At 37.0% G+C, this 19,168-nt stretch overlaps 1 protein-coding gene across 1 annotated transcript; it reads right to left on the bottom strand.

Annotated features, from left to right (window-relative positions):
• Positions 1–224: 224 nt before the first annotated feature.
• LOC104427608 (dehydration-responsive element-binding protein 1F) lies at positions 225–821 on the bottom strand. Its single transcript, XM_010040677.2, has one exon. It carries the CDS (start codon positions 819–821, stop codon positions 225–227), a length of 597 nt encoding a protein of 198 aa, XP_010038979.1.
• Positions 822–19,168: the final 18,347 nt, after the last annotated feature.

Genomic DNA, 19,168 nt, shown 5'->3' with positions numbered 1-19,168 from the left:
CCACAATCAAAAAGGCTGTTGGGGAAGTGTATCCTCTAACCAAGGACGTAGGAAAGTATGACAAAATTTAAAACTTGAGAGAAGAGATGATAAGAGAAAACACAACCCCTAACGAAAACATCAGTCCCGGCAGCCCTTTGGAAGCCATAAAAAGAAAAGTCAACTTTAGAATCACTAATCAGATCTTAAAAATGGATTCTATGGATGTATATACACAGGATCACTCACTCCCAAAGAGTGAGGTCGACGACGTCCACGTCATCCCAATCGAAGCCACTCACCGTCGCAGGTGGAGTGAGCATCAACCCTTCAGCCATGCTGTCTAACAATCCAGGCATGTTGAACAACTCTTCCTCATCCACAAACGACGCCGTCCTCAAGACCAACCCATTACTCTCTCTGACATTCTTCTCCTCCGATCCCAACCTCGCCACAGACGAAGAAGAAGAAGGCGATGACGATGGTGATGATGTAAAAAAAGAGCCTGCTCCTTCGTCATGCGCATTCAGCTCGGGGAAGTTCAGCGAGGCGGACTCCCCTCTCAGGGCCACGGCCGCCACATCATAAGCCCTGGCCGCCATCTCGGGGCTGGTGAAGGTGCCAATCCAGAGGCGGGTCCTGGCGCTGTTGGGCTGCCGGATCTCACATACCCACTTGCCGTTCCTCTGCCTCACTCCCTTGTACACCGGGTGGCGCGTCTCGTGGAACTTCTTGCGACCGGCCTTCCGCTTCTGCAGTGGGTGCGGCTGCTGCTGCTGCGACGAATGCATCTCGCTTTGGCGATGGGCACCTGAAGCCGAAGCTGAAGATGAAGCAGCCATGAATGCACGGTTTAGTGTCTTGACGGAAGGCGTCCATGGCGAGAGTGGAGAGTGCATTATAATGGAGTAAGAAAAAAGGCACGAGGGGATTTTGCAAAGGCGAGGGTGTAACAAAACGTGGTTGAATGGAAAGAATTGGTTGAATATTCCCCACGTGGAGGATACCACTTCAAGAAATACACGTGGAGAAATGCCCTTTGCTTTTCGCTGATTTATAAAATTCGGCCGGGTGCACCACGCTGATTCCGACTTTGGTCGACGCTTTTCGCTTGGCCGAGGTTTTCTTCATTTTAAATTTCGGGTGACGTGCCCAACGCCAGTCCACTCAGATTATTCGTTGCATCTTGAGAGTTTTGCAGGCCGGGAAAAAAAAAATTGTGGAAAAGGGGAACGTGGTATCATTCCTCTCTTTTCAAATTGGAAGATGTATATTTTAGACCCCCCTTTTAAATCTAGAGCATTCCAATCTAATAAGAATTTGCATCTTGGGTTGGGGATTAAATATAGAGAATTCCTCAAGATGCAGCCGGCACAATCTACAGAGAAGCAACAAAAGGAAACTTTCCTTTTGGTTCGCCCAATTGCCTGATCTGGAGTTACATGTCTTCATTATAATATTAAGAGCGGGGGATCCTTGCTTTTGGTCTAGAGAGAGAACAACACTCGTAGATATAGATTTGTAGGTCGGAACAGAGAGCACCCGTGAGTTAGGCCTTATGTTGTTGATGCGTGCACGCACAAGAATCAGCCGCACGTTTGAGCAATTACGTGATGGTAAACTATGAGAGCTTTCACGTCATATTAGACATGCTGACACATATTTGATATTTTTCGACATTCTCCGACACTCAGTCAATATGTGTCAAAATATTCGATACCTAGTCAACTCTTTGGGAATTCCAACATGTGAATTTGGAATTCCGACACGCATGGAATCAATTTTAAAAATTTTCAATAAATGAAGAGTCAAAACATAAACTCATTTACCAAAAAAGAAAAAAACATAAATATGGAAGAAAATAAGTAAATGATAAAAATAATAAAATGGGAAAGAAGAAAAGCCTATTCTTATTTTCTTTTCTAACTCTCACTTCTCAATACACAATTTGTCTCCCAATTTTTTTTTTCTTTGACATGCTCTGATACGCGAGTCTAAAATGTAGATTCTTTCTTTTTCCCTCCAAGTTTTATGGATTGGAATGGAATTTAATTTGTCAAATTGAAATAATAAATAATATTAACAAATGATGGATAATGTAAATTTATTCTAAGCTCTTTTTATTATTTATTTATTTGTGAATGTGAATCATATTGATTCGACTAAAATAAATATAAAATGATCTCATGTATATATAAAAATATAAATTTAATATACAACGTATTCCAATGTGTTAAAATTCTCTATTTTTTTAGAAACAACGTGTCGTATTGTGTTGTGTCACATATCGATATCAGTGCTACTTAGATGGTAAACCCTCTAGGTTTGGGTGTATTCTAGATTTAGAAAATACTCGAATACGTGGACGATTGTTGTTATATCTCCCTATTGAGTAATATTATGCTCAGACCAAATCAAATGAATTTATAATGTTCCTTTTTCATTGTTCTTTATTGTTCCTTATTGTTCCTTGTTTATTTCTCTAGTAATTTCGCATTGATTTGATTACAAGATGCAATTAACTTCTGCATTATATTGCAACACCTCTAGCACAGATTATTTGTTGAGGCCGGTAGAATCCTTGGGGCCATTGATGACCTCCGAATCCAGGTCATCCATGACCACCCGTGATTTCAATCGAGATCCATCTTGGCCATGCATGGCTCGCGACCTCCAGTCGAGGTCATGGGCTGCGTTGAAGACATCACCTTAGGTTATCCATGGTGGTTTGCGACTTTGGTCTGAGGTTTAGAGGATCTGAACTATAGTAATCCAAATTGTTATTTAAATAAAAGGAGTAGTGGCACTGAGAGGAAATATAATCTCTTGAGCGATGTGCCATTGAACACCCGAAATTCCTTTTTGTTTGATTAAAGTATCGTAACATCCAAAGCTAGCAAATTGTGGTCCTGCCGTTGATTGAATCACCGTAGCACACATTATTTGACGGCCCGAAATGCCAGTTCAGAATAAATTGCATAAAAAAATAACGTGGATGTCACATCATTTCTTTTAATAAACTCAATAGGACAACATCATCATCATCATCATCATCATCCATCGTCATCATCCTTCTCAGCTGCTAATCTACTCGTCGCAATTACAGCCAAATCGTTGCGACTTGTGGTCATCAGCATCACCATCAATGTCACACAAGCTTGAGTTTATTATTAATATCATGGAAGCAAAGGATGAGTCTCGAACTGCTTAATACGCCACGAATGAAAAATAAAAAAAATAAAATCCGGACGATGCTCCCCAAAGGAATTCAAATCAATTTGAAGGTCGCAACCTCTGTTTGACGCCATGACATCTTGGCTCTAGAGGTGGGTGTTGTAATTTTGGTAGGTTAATGGATCAACGAAAAGGAGCATAACAAGATACCATGTTTCCGTTCATGTATCTCATTAATTTGTGTATGTATCTCTTGAATTTGTGTATCTACTTAATTCATGGTTCATGCATCTCCTAGATTCTTATATCCATTTAATTTATATATCTATTAGTTTTTTTTTGGTAAGGTATATCTCTTAGATTTTTGTTTCTATTTAATTCATAGTTCATGTACCGATTCCGTACATCTCTACATGAATTCTAAAACTCTATAAATAGATTTGAAATTGTTTGTTCCAAGAAGAAACAAAAACGCCTATATCTTCTATTTTCTACTTTCCTTAACTGTGTCGATTTCAAGAAGTGTTTAACAAAGTATATTTCATATAGTATTGATACAAATGGGTATGAAATGTTGTATCTTGGGAAGCTTAATTCGTAAAGCTACTTAGAATTGTTGACGGAAACTATTCGTAAAGCTACTTAGAACAGTTGACAAAACTAATTATCTTAAGGAGATTCGGGGCCTGCATGTTTTCGTTCTTTTTTTTTTTTTTTTTTTGTTTATAAACATAATTTTTTTTTTGTTCCCAGGAACAAAAAAAGAACAGAAACGCGTTTGTTTGCGTTTTTGTTCAAAATCAGATTTTTGTTCCCTGGAACACAAAAAGAATAGAAATGAGAAACAAAAAAAAAATGTTTCTTGCTCCAGAAACACTTTTTTCTTCTTTTCTTCTTTGGCCGGTCGCCGGCCTCGGCCATGGCCAGCGACTGGCCGAAAGAAGAAAAAATAAAAAAGAAAGGAAAAAATGAAAAATAAAATAAAAATATTAAAAAATTAAAAGAAACAAAAAAAAAAAAGAATATAATTTACCAAATGTGTTTCTATTCATTTTTTATTTCCGAAACAAGTTTACCAAATACATCTTTCGGGTAAAAAATTATTCATCGGAACAGAAACACTTTTTTCTATTTCTGTTCCCTAGAACAATTTTTAAACAGAAACGTTACCAAACGCGCCCTCGCTTAGCCATACTTCACCTCCAATTATTTTTCTTTTTGTTATCACTTTCTTGAATTTCTTTTCTGACTACAACAAAGAGTAATAGCTATTCTTCCTCCAATACGTTCATCTTCTTCTTTCTTGACTATATTTTCCAATAGTAGAAGCCTCACATCACTATAGATCGAGTTGGAAAAAGTGCCAAAAAGTCCTAAACATTTTATCTTTGTACCGATTTAGTCCTAAACTTTTTTTTTAAGTTGTGCCAATTTAGTCCTTTGCGGCTAATTTTGGCCATATTTTGCTAACTAGACACCGGTCGGCTAACGTGGCCCGATCGGCGCTAACATGGACAACTTTTAATAATATTTTAATATTTTAATAATTTAATAATTTAATTTTCTTTTTCTTTTTCTTTTTCTTTTTCTTTTTTCTTTTTTCTTTTTTCTTTTTTCTTTTTTTCTTTTTCTTTTTATCTTCTCCTCTTCTTCTTCCGGCCAATCGTTGGACCTCGACGACCAGCTAGAGGCGACGGCCAGTGAGGTCAAGGTTGACCTCATCGGCCACCTTGTCAGTGGCCACAAGGGCGGCCTCGTCCATGGCCAGCAATGGCAAGCCTCGCCCGCTCGACGCAAGGCTGCCTTCAAGGCCTGGGCGATGAGGCTCGCCCTCCCCGGATTTGGCGAGAGTCGAGCCTCGCCCATGGCTAGCAAGGGCAAGCCTCGCCAGCTCGGCGCAAGGAGGCCAGCTTGATTTAATCAGCTCCTGAAGTCATTTCCCAATGGAGCCAACAACTCTAACCCTAGCCAGATCCACCGACATCGCGCTGGAGTCGGTGCTCCCTGAGGATCTTTGACACCTGATGGCTTCGCCCCCAGAGAGCGCCAATTCCTTCACAATGCTCCTTGGGCTCACCTTGACTCGAGCCATCGAGCTCCTCCACTCGCCTTGGCGGCGGTGGGGGTAGCTTCGCTTTCGCTGCGGATTTCGACCTTGCGGCGAGGTACCCTGCCTTCTTCGGAGAGAACGACTCCATGGAGACGAGCTCGCAGAAGGTGAAGAGCGAGCCGTTGATGGAGTTCGACTCGAACCCCAACTTGTCGCCAGATCCAGCGAGGGCGGCCTCGCACCAAGCAGGAGAGGCTCGCCCTTGCCAGATCTGGCGAGGTCAAGCCTTACTGGCCATGGGCGAGGCTCGACGAGGCTCGACCCTCACTAGATCCAGCGAGGGTGAGCCTTGCTGCCTTGCGCGAGGCCACCCTCGCGGCCATTGGCAAGGTGGCCAATGAGGTCGACCTTGACTTCGCCGGCCGTCGCCTCTGGCCGGTCACCGAGGTCCGGCGACCAACTGGAGGAAGAAGAGGAGAAAAATAAAAAATAATAAAAAAATCACAAAATTAAAATATTATTAAAAATTATCCACATCGCGCCGATCAGGTCACGTCACCGCCGACGTTCACATCAGCAAAATTCGGCCAAAATTAGCTAGAAATGATTGAATTTGTATAACGTAAAAATGTTTAGGACTAAATTGGCACAAAAAAAAAAAAAAAAAAATTAGGACTAAATCGGCACAAAAATAAAAGGTTCAGGACTCTTTTGGCACTTTTCCTGATCAAGTTTGATAGATATCCTCATCGAGTTCTTGCCAGTGGAGATGGTGGCGGAGAGGAGAGAGAGAGAGAGAGAGCAAATGAAAACCGGGAAACCAAATTTGGGCCACCCAAAGTCTCCTCCCCCTAATGTGTTGAGAGAGAGAGAGAGAGAGAACGCAAATGGAAACCGGGAAACCAAATTTGGGCCACCCAAAGTCTCCTCCCCCTAATGTGTTGACCTATTCACGGGTCGTAAATTTATCCTTTAGATATAGAGTTTCCAATCTTCAATCATTATCATTTCTTTTTTGACCAACCTCGTTTTTCTTTCAAACGATACGATTTAAGATGAGATGGGACTCAATTTCCGCTTACCAAAAAAGAAAAGAAAAAAAACAAAGAAAGATACTTTCCATTTATCTGGCGAGATTTTTACGGACTTAACTATATGTGCATGTATCACACCTAAGCTGTTCCCATTTGTCTTCCCTTTGGCATCATTAAACATAAGACCAAGAATTGCTTGTCACTAAGAGATTAGAGCTGAAAGACCTTATCTCATGAGATTGTGACAATACCCGTGCATGTATCACGAACCAAATGGTTGCATGATTGATGGAGTGTGAGTGTGAATTAGGCGTGTCGCATGTATTCAATTCTCACATGCAAAGAAAGCTATATTTGGGTTATATTTGGATTTACGTTTACAAAAGTTATGAGATTAGAGGAGGATATCTCATAAATCTAAGGTCAATCTATTATGATTTATTGCGCGTCATCATTAGGCTAGGCAATTCGTGTCGTCTTATGTTATTCTTATCGTATCCACATAGGGTTATATTATGAATGCAGCTAACTTGAGCAAGATGCTTTTAATAAATGTGTTGAATTATCTTACTACAACACGTCTAATAAAGCGAGTTACACGAGACAACGCAATTAAGATAACTATCAAATGCATCAAATGTTGACACAACACGATAAATTAATTTATATGCAATTTCACAAATATAGGTTAACTTGTGCACGAGATAAATATGTTCATACATAATAATTTGTGTTAATACATTTAAAACATTTCTAAAAAAATATAGAGATAATTTCACTTCATGTTACATCTAAGTGTACTATCAAGTGAAATTTTGTTTTTCATGTTTGATGATTTTTGTATTCCTATTATCATTTATTCTTCTTGACACGTGTGTCATTTATATTGACTATTAAGACTAAAAAAAGTCTTAAAATATGAGTATTAAGAGTGTTAAGACGCTCTTAATCGGGTCAAACATGATAATCCATTGACTTAAATGTATTGATTCGTGTTGCTGTGTCATAAACAGATTAAATGATAGAATTCGTTTATGCCGAACCCAAACTTGTCAAATTGCAGGTATTGAAAAAAAACGAGGAAGTCAATACGTGGCGCTTCGCAAATAAAAATTGAACTTGAGCAGAGAGACTTTGCCAGTGAGGAGTGCGACTATTGCGGCGGTCCACGTTCCTAAATTGTTATCGGACACGATTATTTCGAAGTCGGTGTTTTTTTGGACAAGGGAAGTTAGATAGCGGAAAAGCAAGTTCCCGACTTCATGTTTTTGTCCTTTTGTCCCTTCAAAGATTCCCGCTGCAATGCGACGTGTCATCGAGCTAGTCGCTCCCCCACCTACTTCTCATTCCAATCGTGGGAAACCAGTTGCGCGGACATCCAACTTTCGAAAAAAAAAAATAGTCTTTGTCTCTAAAAAATTATAATAAATTCATCGAAATTTTTCATATCACGATTTAATCATGAGATTTTTATTTCACAGCATGAATCCCAATTCAGTTGAAGTTTGGCAGCTCTCATCCACGATCGTACGTGCTTGAGATAGAACATATTTAGAATGCTTTTTGTTTATAATATTACTCGTAATTTTATTTTCTCATGCATATGTCATATGCAATAATACATCTAATTAATCGACATAAAAATAATTTTTCAATTCATTTTTTTGTGACTTATCCCAATTTGAATTTCAATCTTCGAGGTATATGAAGCCTTTCAAAATGTGCAAAATTAATATAGAAAAATCATACATACATATATATATATATATATATATATTCTAAAAAAAATTGGACATATAATAAAATTATGAGTTTTGGCTGAAACAATATATATATTTTTTTAAACAAATAAGCTCTTACTATTGAACGGCCGATACTAAAAATATACAACGATGTTTAATTTTTATAGTTTAAAATGTATAATGATATTTTTGTTTTCACAAGCAACAAAATTACAAAAAAAAGTATTTAGTAGTTGTTGATCGCCACATCATCAGCTGATGCGATAAGCATTTTTTACTCATATCCACTTATAAATTGATATATGTGCACTAATGTCAAGTCTATTAAAAATTTCCTTACCATTGGAGTCACCTGGCCCAACCTCCGTGTCTCCCTTAGTCGGTGCCATCAGCATAGTTGCCAGCATTGTGTCCAAGCCAACCATTGCCAAGCATCCAAGCCAAGCCACCGCCTTCGTCATCTCTATCGCCGCTCGGGGCCATGGACAAGCCGCTATTGCCAACTCCATTTTGGAAGTTTGCAAGCTAGATTCAGAGGCACACCTTCGGATTTGGACCGATAGGTCGATAGTTGAAGGCAAACCAAACCTGCCTTATATTTCTTTGATTTTGCCTTTTAAGCTCGCTCAAGGCCATGGATGAGCTGCCATCACCAGATCTATGGATGAACGGCGTTGCCAGCCAATGTGGAGCTCGTTGCCAACGCTGTGTCCAGGCTGACCACAGGCCGTGTCCATGCTGAGCCACCCCTAGTAACTCTTGGCTTCATCTAAAACACTGATAATTTTATCACATCAGCAGATGACATCTATCGTGGTCACGTGTGAATTTGAGAGTGGATACACGAAACATAATATCTGCCAGATCACCTACTGATATGGCGCTAAGTAACCACCGACTATTTTTTCGGAGTATATTTTTAATAGGCCACCGGACACGTTGAATTGGACAAGATTTCAGCCGATTCATGACGTCGACTCTAGCAAACTTCTGACGTTTTCGTTTTCACACTGTGAATTGCTTTCAAGGAGTCGTTATTGGTGAAGGTGTCCCCCCCAAAATAAAATATAAAAAAAAAAAAAACCGACAATAAAGAGTCGTTGTTGAAAGCTACCGTAGCTGGTGAAAAATAAATAAAAACTAATATGATAATTAAATGAAATCGCCTCGTGTATATATATAGACACTAACAAAAGACACAACTAACAGATTAAACTATTAAAGTCCCCTTTCACGCGAAAAATAGAGAAAACATGCGCAGATGCGAGAAAAGAATACTTCCACCCATAAAGTAATGTGAATTGGACGTACCATGTTGAAACTTCATCAACATTCGAAACTAAGTAGAATTTATAGTATTAAAGAAAAATAACAATGTACTTTACATCTGCACATTATTGACGTTGATTAAGTAATCTCATATATAAGTATGTACAAACTTGATTCCTCGTTAATGAGACCTATTAGTTATTTAATTTTCTTTTTGAAGGTTGCTTATAAAGCAAAACAAGAAAAGTCAGTAAAGCAAACAATATCTGGTACAACTTAATTGATGGACAAGCCCATTAAATCTAGAAAATCAAAAGTGATTCCAAAAGGATGAGCTCGGGAGAAAATTCAAATGCCAAGGCTATTTATTCAATTAAATCTCCCAAACTCCGTCTCAGAATATTACAAGCCTAACGCAATTTCAAAATGAACTTCTTGAGGTTATAGTAAATTAAACCCTCTAACTACCTAATTTAATAATTCAACATGTATGTACATATACGTTAATATATACGTACCCACTTATATAGTAACTTAATTTAATTTAATATTTGACACCTCATATATTTGTACAGCCCATACCCAAAATAAATAAAGGATGGATTGTATTTATAATATGAAAGATATTGTTTGTAAGGCTCATTTCACAACAAGGAAACAACTATATATTATTAAGGCTCCATTTGTATCATGAAAAATGAATAATTTGAAAAATATTTTCCTAAAAATGATCTCCTATATCATTACAAAAATAAATAGATAAAAAATATTTTCATCACTAACAAAAATAATAGTGTCTATTTTTGTCAATTAAGAAAATACTTTTTATTGAGTAGTTATTTCAAGTGGTACAACAATCATTTTTATAAATATATATATTTTAGAATCATTTATTGGAAAACAAATGGAACCTAAGCCTTATCGGGAAAACCAAAATGCTTTGCTTCCTTTTATAAACTAATTAAACGGAGAGGGAATTGATATGACATCATTTTCATTCCCAAAATAGTAATATTATTCTTTTATTCTTTTAGTGTTTGTGATGTCCTTCCACATAAACCTGTGCGATTGGATCAATTCGATTTGGACACCATACCAAATCACCTAAAATCGATTAGGTTTCAAGTTCCCGGGAATTGGTCTAGTTCCCGATTCCAAGTAAAGAACCATCTAGGAACTAGACCAATCAAACCGAATTTGAAACTGTTTTCATAAAGCCTAAAGACCCTAATTTTTCTCTTTACATCTTTTTCTTTATCTTTTCTTTTTCTCAAACTTCACTCAAACACTTCACGACTCTCTCTCATGTGCGCACATGCAACTCACCATCCTCCTTGCTTGCCTGCCTTCATTCATATTTTATGGGAAAATTGTCCAAACAGTCATAAACCTATTGTACTTTTGCCAATTGAGTCCATTCGATCAATTTTGACTGGCATTCACTGACATGGACATCAGTGGTTATACGAGGCACTGCTAGTATTGACATGGCCAATTTTTTTTTTTTTTTTAAATTTCTTCCCTCCCCCCCCACTTTTTTTAAGCGCCCTTCTTCATTTGTCGATCGCCCTGCCTTCGACGATTGGCAAAAGGCTACAACTAGCGAGGGTTGGCCTTTTCAACCTCAAGTGACGTCACCCTTGTCAATATTCAATGAGGGACGACTTTGTGGCCCTTGGGCAAGCCTTGCTCATGGCTAGCAAAGTTGCTCCCCACCTACTTCGAGTGAAGGCGAGGGCCTCGCCTTTGCTGGCCTTTGGCGAGGACAACCCTTGCTTGCTTTTGGCAACCTCAACGGCCATGATCAGGGCTCGCCTCGCCAAATCCAGTGAGGGTGAGCTTCGCCCAAGGGCCGTGACGTTGTCCTTGCCAGATCCCAACAAGGGTGACCTTGCTTGAGGTGGCCTCTAGCAAGTTCACCCCTTACACGATCTCGGTGAGGGCGACCTCGCCTAAGGTCCACGAGGCTAACCCTCATCGGCTGGCTAGTCGCTAGAGGTTGGGCGACCAATAGAGGAAGAAGAGGAAAACAAAAAGAAAAAGAAAAAGAAAATTTAAAAATTTAAAATAAATAATAAATGATAAATTTTGTCCACGTTAGCACCGGCCTTGTCATGTAAGACAGCTGGCATTCACGTCAACAAATTTTGGTCAAAATTGGTCATATTCAGTAAATTGGCAAAAAATGAAAAAAAAATTAGGACTCAATTGGCAAAATTGAAAATTTTATAATTGAATTGGCAAACATATAATAAGTTTAGGACTTTTTGAACAATTTTCCCTATATTTTATTTTGACTTTTTTGTTACTCATATTAATTTGCTGTAAAACATGAAAATTAAAAAAGGAACAAAAGAAAAAAGATTCTTAAGTCAACCCTTAAATCGGACTTGAAAAACAAGGTAGGCTTAAGAGTCGGTTCAAGAACAAATATCGTAGGTTTCAGATTTCAAAAATTGAGAACCAGTCCTAACATGATATATTCCATGTTCTAGTTTTGGAACCTACCCACCCTAAAATCAATCGCTTGTACTTTCACATAGCTTTCACTCATCGGTTTAATAATAATATTTCATTGCTCCATGCATTTTTATTTGAGTACATAATTACAAGCTTTCAGTTTACACTACTATCTATCTATTTTGATCTTAAGTATCAAAATAGTTTCCACTTTAAAAATTTCAAATTTCAATATTCATTTTCCTTCATTTTCTCTTTCTTCGAGTCACGGGTAAATATAAAAATAGAGGCCGCAAATTAGGTGGCTGATCCATAATTTAACTCATATTTGATTGACCAAGAGTTGGAACAGGCTTATCACATTAGAGCATCTAAAAAGTGGGATTTATTGGGTCTATGATAGACCCACATTAAACCCACTAGTAGTGCTGCTGCTATTTCCTTTCTTGTTATTGCATATTTCAAGTCAATGCCAAAATGAGAAAGACTAATTAAAGTCTTGTCATTGTTTTCGTGTTAGTATTTTTGTAAATTGCACCATTTTATCATCAGCCGGATTCTCAATCGTGATTTAGCCGCGTGCGCACAAAAAGAAAAAAGAAGAAGAAGAGTTTTTAGTATGTATATTGTTGGAGAAAACTCCTTAACTGTTTTGAAGTTGACAAAATATTTCCAGAAAGTCTAGTCTGAAGACATCTAGACTCTAGCATCAAAGTCTGAAGACTGCTAGACTTTTGATTCAAAGTCTGCCTGCACTGATAGTTTCCAGATTGAAGAATGAAGACTTATTCAGATGCGATATTATCTTTATTTCTTCAAGGATTCGATTCATATGGCTTATGGATGACCTTATGGTTGGATATAGCACCTATATGATTGACTATGTTTATTGGAAACAATTTCGATAATCAAATCTTTTGGAAGGTAAGCAAACTTGAAAGTATCTACTTATGGAAACCAATATCCTGATTGTATGAGCAAACAAGATTGACAGGCTTTCATCACAAATCTTCAAACGAATCAAGATCTCCTTGATTGATTCTGTCAAACGGGTAGATTTGAAGAATTTCTTTAGAAAGTGCCAACGGTCGTGAAGGCATGAAAAAGTATTTAACGCGGATTCTCTAGTTGTTCGATATAGTGCGTGAAAGAAAATTTTCAAAGTCTGAAACTTCCTAATTCCTTGCTATTTCATTCACTAAGCTCAAATTGTATACAAAAGAGAGAAACTTGAGAGATCAGTAGAGACTCTTTACTGTAAAGTCAAGATCGCAAGATTGTAAAATCTCTTTTGATTCTTAGTGGAATCTAGCCAGTACGCTGTTAGCTCGGGAGAGTGGACGTAGGTTTAATCTAAGGTGAACCACTATAAACCTTGTGTTCTTATTCTCTTCCCTCAACTCCTTCATTTGATTCGTAGCTCTAATTAATTGTTTAAGCATAAACTCATTTATTTTGTTTGAAGCTTTATTTAATCGTTAAAGTCTGAATTCATTAGTATTTTTTTGAAGGCAATTATTTCTATTGACTTTGCGAAAAATTGTCTTCACACCTATTCACCCCCCTCTACGGGTTCATACTAGCCCTTTCAATTGGTATCAAAGCCTATGTGATCATTTTATTGAAGTGTTTTTACTTCTGAGCTAAAGATTTATAGGTAGTATTTTGGCTTCAGGTTTGGTTGAAGGCCAAAGCAACACCACACATCCTTACTTTGATGAGAATGAATAGAATGTGTGGAAGAACAAGATGAAGGCGAACTAAGATCGAAAGATCCCTTAGAATGGGATGTGGTAGAAAAAAGGAATCAATCCCAAAACTACATCAATCTCAGAAAGGGGAAAAGAAGTTGTAGATACTAGCGAAATGACACAAGAAGAATTAACCAAGAGACAAGCTCTTAATGCTTAGCTATCTACTCTTTATATTGTGCTTTATCTCCTACTTTGAATTTCTTCCTATGAAACAACTAAAGAAGTTTGGGACAAACTTCACGTCACCTATCAAGGAACCGATCGAGTAAAGGAAATGAAGATCAATATTCTACTCAGACAGTATGAAGCCTTCAAGATGAAGCCCGGAGAATCCATCACAGATATGTTTAGTTTTTCACTGAAATTGTGAATGGATTAACATATCAAGGACGACCAATCTCAAGACCAATGAAGGTCAATAAACTGTTGTGTGGACTCTCAAAAGACTGGAATTACGTGAAGACATCGATTAGAGAAACCCAGAGGATCATGTCTCTTTCAGTAGACGAATTTGTTGGCACACTTCAATCATATGAAGTGGAGCAAATCAATGAGGAAGAAGATCACAAAGGTAAGAAGTCAATTGCTTCAAGATTTAATGATGATTCTGATGATACAGATTCAAAAGATGAAATGGACGATGAGAAGCTAGAACTTATGATTAAGAAGTTCATAAAGTTGAATAAGAATGGAAGAAGATTCAACTGGAAGAAGCAGAGCACTTAAAGGTACCAGAACAAATCAACTGAGGACAATGAAACCAGCAAAGATGTGATATGCTTTGAATATAAGAAAAATGGACACATTATACCCAATTGTCCTCTGTTGAAGAAAAAGAAAGGAAGAATAGAGAAATACAAAAATGCTCTGAAAGTAGAAACATGGAGTGATACCAAATGCGAGGAAAGTGATGAAGAATATGCCAACATATGTTTGATGGCCAATTCAAAATCAGACTCAAACTTTAAAATATATTCTGATTTAGACTCAGACAAAGAAGTTGAGATTAGTAATTAAAAAATCATTTTAAAGTCTCGACGTATATAAATGAACTCTGTCTCAGCCTCAAAGCCTCCCTTAAAAGAATTTATGAACTAAAGAAGGATAATTCTAAACTAAGGCAATAGAAAACTTTTTGGAAAGAAAAATTTGAAAATATGGATAAAAGTTTTGTTGATTTGAAAGAAAATTCAAATTCTCTTTCGAAGAAAAATGCATTTTTGAAAGGAGATATTTCAAATATCACAAAAACATTTTCAAAAGGATTTGAGAAGTTGGAGAAATTTCTTTCTGTACAAAGACCTTATTTTAACAAATCTGGTTAAGGAATGACTTTAGAAACTATTCCTTTAATTGATTTTCCCAAAGTTAAAGAAAGAATTAAACAAAGACCTACAAAGGAATTTTATAAAAATCATTTTCAAAAAGTTTTTGTAAAACTTGTTGGCCGAAGTGCTCTCAAATGTTCAAAGTGTAACAGCTCAGAACATTTTGAGAAAAAATGTCCTAAGATTGGGAGATCTGTTAAGAGGGATTGGGCAAAAACTATTTTTAATATAAACTCTCATGGACCCAAGAAAATATTGGCACCAAAGAAAGCTTGAGTTCTTCGTTTGATCACAAGTCACTATAAAAGGGAAGATCAAATGGTATTTGGATACTAGTTGTTCGAGACACATGATTGGAGATTCAAGTTGCTTTATAAAGCTTGTTCAAATAAATTGTGGAAAAATCTCCTTTGGTGGAAACAACAAATGAAGAATTGTCGGATATGGAATCATGAAGATTAGAAGCCTAACCATCAACAATGTCTCTTTGGTAGAATGACTGAATTACAATCTACTCAGTATAAATCAATTTTGCGATATTGGATTCAAAATTAATTTCCAAGAAGGTATCTATTCAGGAACAAGTAGAGATTTCTCTCAATCTTTCATTGGTCGAAGACATGGGAACATTTACCTTATGGATATAAAATCAGAAAGTTTTTTTTTTTTTTTTACCTAGGGAACCCTGTACAGCCGGTAGCTGGCGAGTAAACCCTGGAGCGACGCTAGCGAAAGACCTACCACCCCGACGTCGCACTTAAGATCCCGTGCGTCTTGCGGGATTTGAACCCCTCCATCCTGGGTAGATGTCATGGGGGCTCTTATCCAGCTAGGCCATCGCAGGCGGGTAAACCAGAAAGTTCTTAGTGTCTTATATCCATTTAAGATGAAGCAAATTTTTGGCATCGAAAGCTTGGTCATGTTAACATGAAGCAAATTGCCAAAATTTCATCCAAGAAGCTTGTTCGAGGATTCCCCAACCTGGCTTGTCAAAAGTTTGAATTATGCGCTCCTTGTATTTTGGGAAAACAAGTTAGAAGTTCCTTTAAACCTGTAAATCAAGTTTCTACTAATCAAGTTTTGCAGTTTCTGTATATAGACCTCTTTGGACTAACCAGAATTCAAAGCATTGGTGGAAAGAGATATTGCCTAATAATCGTGGATGATTACTCTCGCTTTACTTGGGTTTACTTTCTGGCAAATAAGTCTAAAGCCTTCTCTCACTTTTCATTTTTGCAAGAAGATTCAAAATGAAAAAGGATATGCTATTTCAAGCATACATACAAACCATGGAGGTGGGTTTGAAAATTAAGACTTTGCGAAATTCTGTGATGAATCTGGTTTCCAGCATGTTTTCTCTTCTTCATACACTCTAGAACAAAATGGGGTTGTGGAAAGAAAGAACAGATCCTTAGAGGAGATGGCCAGAACCCTCTTAATTGAAAGTAAAATTTTCTCTTGATTTTAGACTGAAGCAGTTTCTACAGCTTGCTACATCATTAACAAAGTGTTCTCGAGGCCTATTCTAAAGAAAACTCCTTATCAATTGTTTAAAGGGAAGAAACCAAATATTTCTTACTTTCATGTGTTTGGTTGTAAGTGTGATTTTTTGAAAAATGCAAATGATCGAACTGGGAAGTTTGAAGAAAGATCAGATGAAGGAATTTCCCTTGGTTACTCAACCTCAAGCAAAGCATACAAAGTATTCAACAAGAAGACTTAATTTGTGGAAGAATCTATAAATGTCAAATTTCAAGATTATATGTAGAATCAATTGGATCATACTTAACTTGAAAAATCTGAACCTGCTCCAGATTTTATAAAGTCTACTTCCCCTGAAGTGGTTCAGACTTCTGAAGAATAGTAACAAGTAGAACTAGAAGAATCAACTAAAGTAGAGGATCAATAGACTCTCAGACCAAACAGCAAGTGGAAGCATAAATCAAGTCATCCAAAGGAACTCATTATTGGCAACATTGATGAAGGAATTCACATCAAATCCAAAAGGCACGAAGAGTCTAGTGTCTTAGCACTTGTTTCTGAGATAGAACCCAAAAGTATAGAAGAAGCCCTATATGATGAAAGCTGATCGAAACCATGCAAAACGAGCTCAGACAATTCAGTGTCAATGATGTTTGGGAGCTAACTCCTAAACCTAAAGATAAGTCTATTATTAGAACTAAATGGGTGTTCAGGAACAAGGTGGACAAGAAAGGTAAAGTGGTCAGGAATAAAGTAAGACTCGTGGCCAAATGATACACGCAAGAAAAAGGGATAGACTATGACGAGACCTATGCACCAATAACAAAGCTAGAAGCAATTAGATTATTACTTGCTTTTGCTTACTATAAAAATTTTAGGTTATTCCAAATGGATGTAAAAAGTGCATTTCTAAATGGTTTCATCCAAGAAGAAATCTATGTAGAATAACCACCTGAATTTGAAGATTCAAGAAAGCCAGAGTCGGCCTATAGACTGAAAAAGGCTTTGTATGGACTGAAGCAAGCACATCGAGCCTAGTATGAAAGGTTAAGTAAATTCCTAACCCAAAATGGTTTTGCTAAAGGAAATGTAGATACTACATTGTTCATAAAAAGAGATGGTAATGATTTTATACCGGTTCAAATTTATGTTGATGATATTATTTTTGGGTCTCCTATTAAGAATCTATGCAAGAAATTCTCTAGATGTATGCAGGATAAATTTGAGATGAATATGATAGGTGAATTAACCTTTTTTTTTGGATTACAAGTTAAACAATCAAATGAATGTGTCTTTATTCATCAAGAAAAGTATACAAAAGATCTCATCAAGAAATTTGGATTAGAGAATTGCAAAAAGACAAAGACACCAATGTCAAGTTCTTCGAAGCTGGACAAAGATGAAGGAGGAAAGAATGTTGACTAGTAGCTTTACAGGAGCATTATTGGTTCACTTCTTTACCTTAATGCATCTAGACCTAATATTTTGTTTAGTGTTTACATCCGTACTAGATTCCAATAAGATCCCAAAGAATCTCACTTAAGTACTATAAAACGCATCTCAAATGTGTTGCAACTACTCCTAAGCTAGGTCTGTGGTATCTTAAAGAATGAGACTTTACTCTCCTTGGATATTCAAACACAGATTTAGTAGGTTGTAAAGTTGATAAAAAGAATACTTATGGTACTTGTTAACTGCTGGGCAACAAGCTAGTGTCTTGGTTCTCAAGGAAGTAGAGTACTGTAACTCTATCAACAGTAGAAGTAGAGTATGCGGCTCTTGATAGCTGTTCTTATCAAATTTTATGGATAAGGCAACAGGTAAGAGACTTTGAAATTGAAGAATCATGCATTGAGATCAAATGTGACAACACCAGTGCCATCAATCTCACAAAGAATCCAATTCTTCATTCAAAGGCAAAATATATGGAGATTCGACACCATTTCATAAGAGATCATATTCAGAGTTGAGAATTTATGATTCAATTTATTGACTCGAAGAATCAGCTAGCAGACATATTTACAAAGCTACTAGAGAAAAGTCTATTTGAGTATATTTGCACCAAACTGAATATTATATCTCCTACCGGTTAAAGTCTGAAGTTGGTCAGACTCAAAATATCCAGAAATTACATTTGTAAGTTAATATCTTCTATTTGCAGGATATTTTAGTATAAATTTTCGAACATATATGATTGATTTTTGAATCATCACTTGCTTATTTTTAGAAATTATCTTTTTTGAATTTTTTAATTTTTGGCAGTTTTTATTTTTGAAAAATGTAGTTTATTTTTTCCTTTGTGACTGTTTGTATACCTCATTTCATTTGCTTTACATACAGTCGAAGTCTTTCTTCTTCCTTTATGTTTTCAAAACCCTAGAATACAGATTTCCTACTCTCTCATCTTTTCTCTCAAGTTTACTCTACAAAGTTTTCACCTTTTTCAACCGAACGAGTTCAAGAAATCCTCCTCGACTGCAAAGATGTCTTTTTAGAGGAAATTGTCTCGGATAGCTAACAAGGGACCACAGCATATGTCAGAGGGTCCTACTCAGTTTGACTTAACCGAGGAAGTAGATTCTCCACAATAGCAGCAACAATAACATTCTGAACAACGTCATTCTCCACAGCGTACCGCTCAAAATCTTCTGTGTCAACAAGAGGAAGAGGAGATCGTGGAAGACGTTGAACCTATAAGAACGTTAAAACCCCAGTTTCTCTTTAAACTGTATAATCAGTTGAAACAAGGTGGTACTGCGTTGACATTTATTGATGAGTTTCTACAAGAAAGAGGTTACAAGAATGAAACTTTGTTTCTACGGCAAATGAAAAAGGTTAGGTATAGCGCCTGAAGGAATGGCATACATGACTTTTGCCAACTTTCCAAGTGATCCAC

This window comes from Eucalyptus grandis, chromosome 11 (assembly GCF_016545825.1).
Source record: "Eucalyptus grandis isolate ANBG69807.140 chromosome 11, ASM1654582v1, whole genome shotgun sequence".
Classification (NCBI taxonomy): Eukaryota; Viridiplantae; Streptophyta; class Magnoliopsida; order Myrtales; family Myrtaceae; genus Eucalyptus; species Eucalyptus grandis.
This window is presented reverse-complemented; position numbering and strand designations above follow the sequence as displayed.